The sequence below is a fragment of the Pygoscelis adeliae genome, unplaced genomic scaffold (assembly GCF_000699105.1).
Source record: "Pygoscelis adeliae isolate BGI_AS28 unplaced genomic scaffold, ASM69910v1 Scaffold71, whole genome shotgun sequence".
Lineage (NCBI taxonomy): Eukaryota > Metazoa > Chordata > Aves > Sphenisciformes > Spheniscidae > Pygoscelis > Pygoscelis adeliae.
In genome coordinates this window covers 5296922-5298158 of record NW_008824356.1, presented here as the reverse complement: position 1 = coordinate 5298158, position 1237 = coordinate 5296922, and the positions used below count along the sequence as shown (strand labels likewise).

Sequence of the window (1237 nt, the reverse complement as noted above, 5' to 3'; positions counted from 1 at the left end):
CGCCTCGGTGGGGCTGAGCCACGGACGGGCTCCTTCCCCTTCTGAATGGGGGCTGTCGCCTCTCAGTGCTGCTGGCGGTCTGTGCTGCGTTATGTAAGCACGGCTGAAAAGTGCGTTTCTGCCCCAGTTTTTCACGCGAAAGGATTTAATGAGTAGTCGGCCGAGTCCGCTGCTGCTTTCCTGCTGCCTGGGCCGTAGGAACTTCCCTGGAGGTCTGTGTCGTGCCCATAAAATTGACTCCTGTATGTGAACGTCATTCTGTAGCTCTCCTGCAGTTCGGGTTCATCTCATTTTGCTCTGCATTGTCTTCTCAGGGGGAGGCTAAGAGACTAGGGCTCGTTGGTTGGGTCCAGAATACTAGCCACGGCACCGTGCAAGGACGAATCCAGGGTCCGGCTGCCAGGGTACGGGAGCTGCAGGAATGGCTCAGGAAGATAGGAAGTCCCCAGTCCCGCATCAGCCGAGCCGAGTTCAGCAACGAGAAGAAGATCACGGCGCTGGAGCATAAGGACTTCCAGATTTTGAAATAACGTTGTCCAGGAAGAAGCAAAAGCTGGAGGGCGTGAGCTGCCCTCACGGAACGTTTCCCCTCTTCCCCGTTTGGTCGGTCAGCCAATATTCAGCTCTAGAGAACTTTATTTTCCTACGTTTCTAATTTATTGGTTTGTTGTACTATTAGTCTAGCTGTCAGCCTTTCACAGAATTTTGGCAGGTAGAGGGAGAGCTGTGCTGTAAAGGGGCTGTTTAGGGACCCAGCCTCTTTATTTCTGAACGTATGTGCAGAATGGGGTGTGAGTAGTTGTACGTGAGTAAAATTCGTAGTTTGTGTAGCGTTGCGCTCACGTGAAGGAAATCACAGATTCAATGCTGATACTAAACATTGCGAAAAACGTTATTTCTGTGCTCTAAATGCCTCGGGAACAGTTTATGTTGTTCCAGAATCTCATTTTTTTCTTTAGAATAAAATTGCTTGGCGCTTCTTGTGTGGAACGGATGTGTCGTATGGGGGTTGCGTGGACTGAGCCCTTCGAGCGGGATCCTGTTGCCGATACCTGTCCCCGCGGGACCGTGTGGCGGTACGAGCAGCCCCTGGTGCCGCTCGGAGGGAAAGGGCCCGGGGGAGGGTGTCCTTCCGGCAGCCGTTCCTTGCTCTGGTTCGCCCCCCGGCCGCCTTAGGCCCGGCGGCGGCCCGGCCGGAACGGGAACTACAGCTCCCAGCATGCGCTGCCCGCGGGCG

General features: G+C 54.6%; 1 protein-coding gene across 1 annotated transcript; it reads left to right on the top strand.

Annotated features, from left to right (window-relative positions):
• The first annotated feature begins 45 nt into the window (after window positions 1-45).
• On the top strand, window positions 46-986 carry ACYP1 (acylphosphatase 1, erythrocyte (common) type). Its single transcript, XM_009319489.1, has 2 exons — window positions 46-93; window positions 315-986. The coding sequence occupies exons 1-2, from the start codon at window positions 46-48 to the stop codon at window positions 528-530; spliced, it is 264 nt and encodes an 87-aa protein (XP_009317764.1). The 3' UTR covers window positions 531-986.
• Window positions 987-1237: the final 251 nt, after the last annotated feature.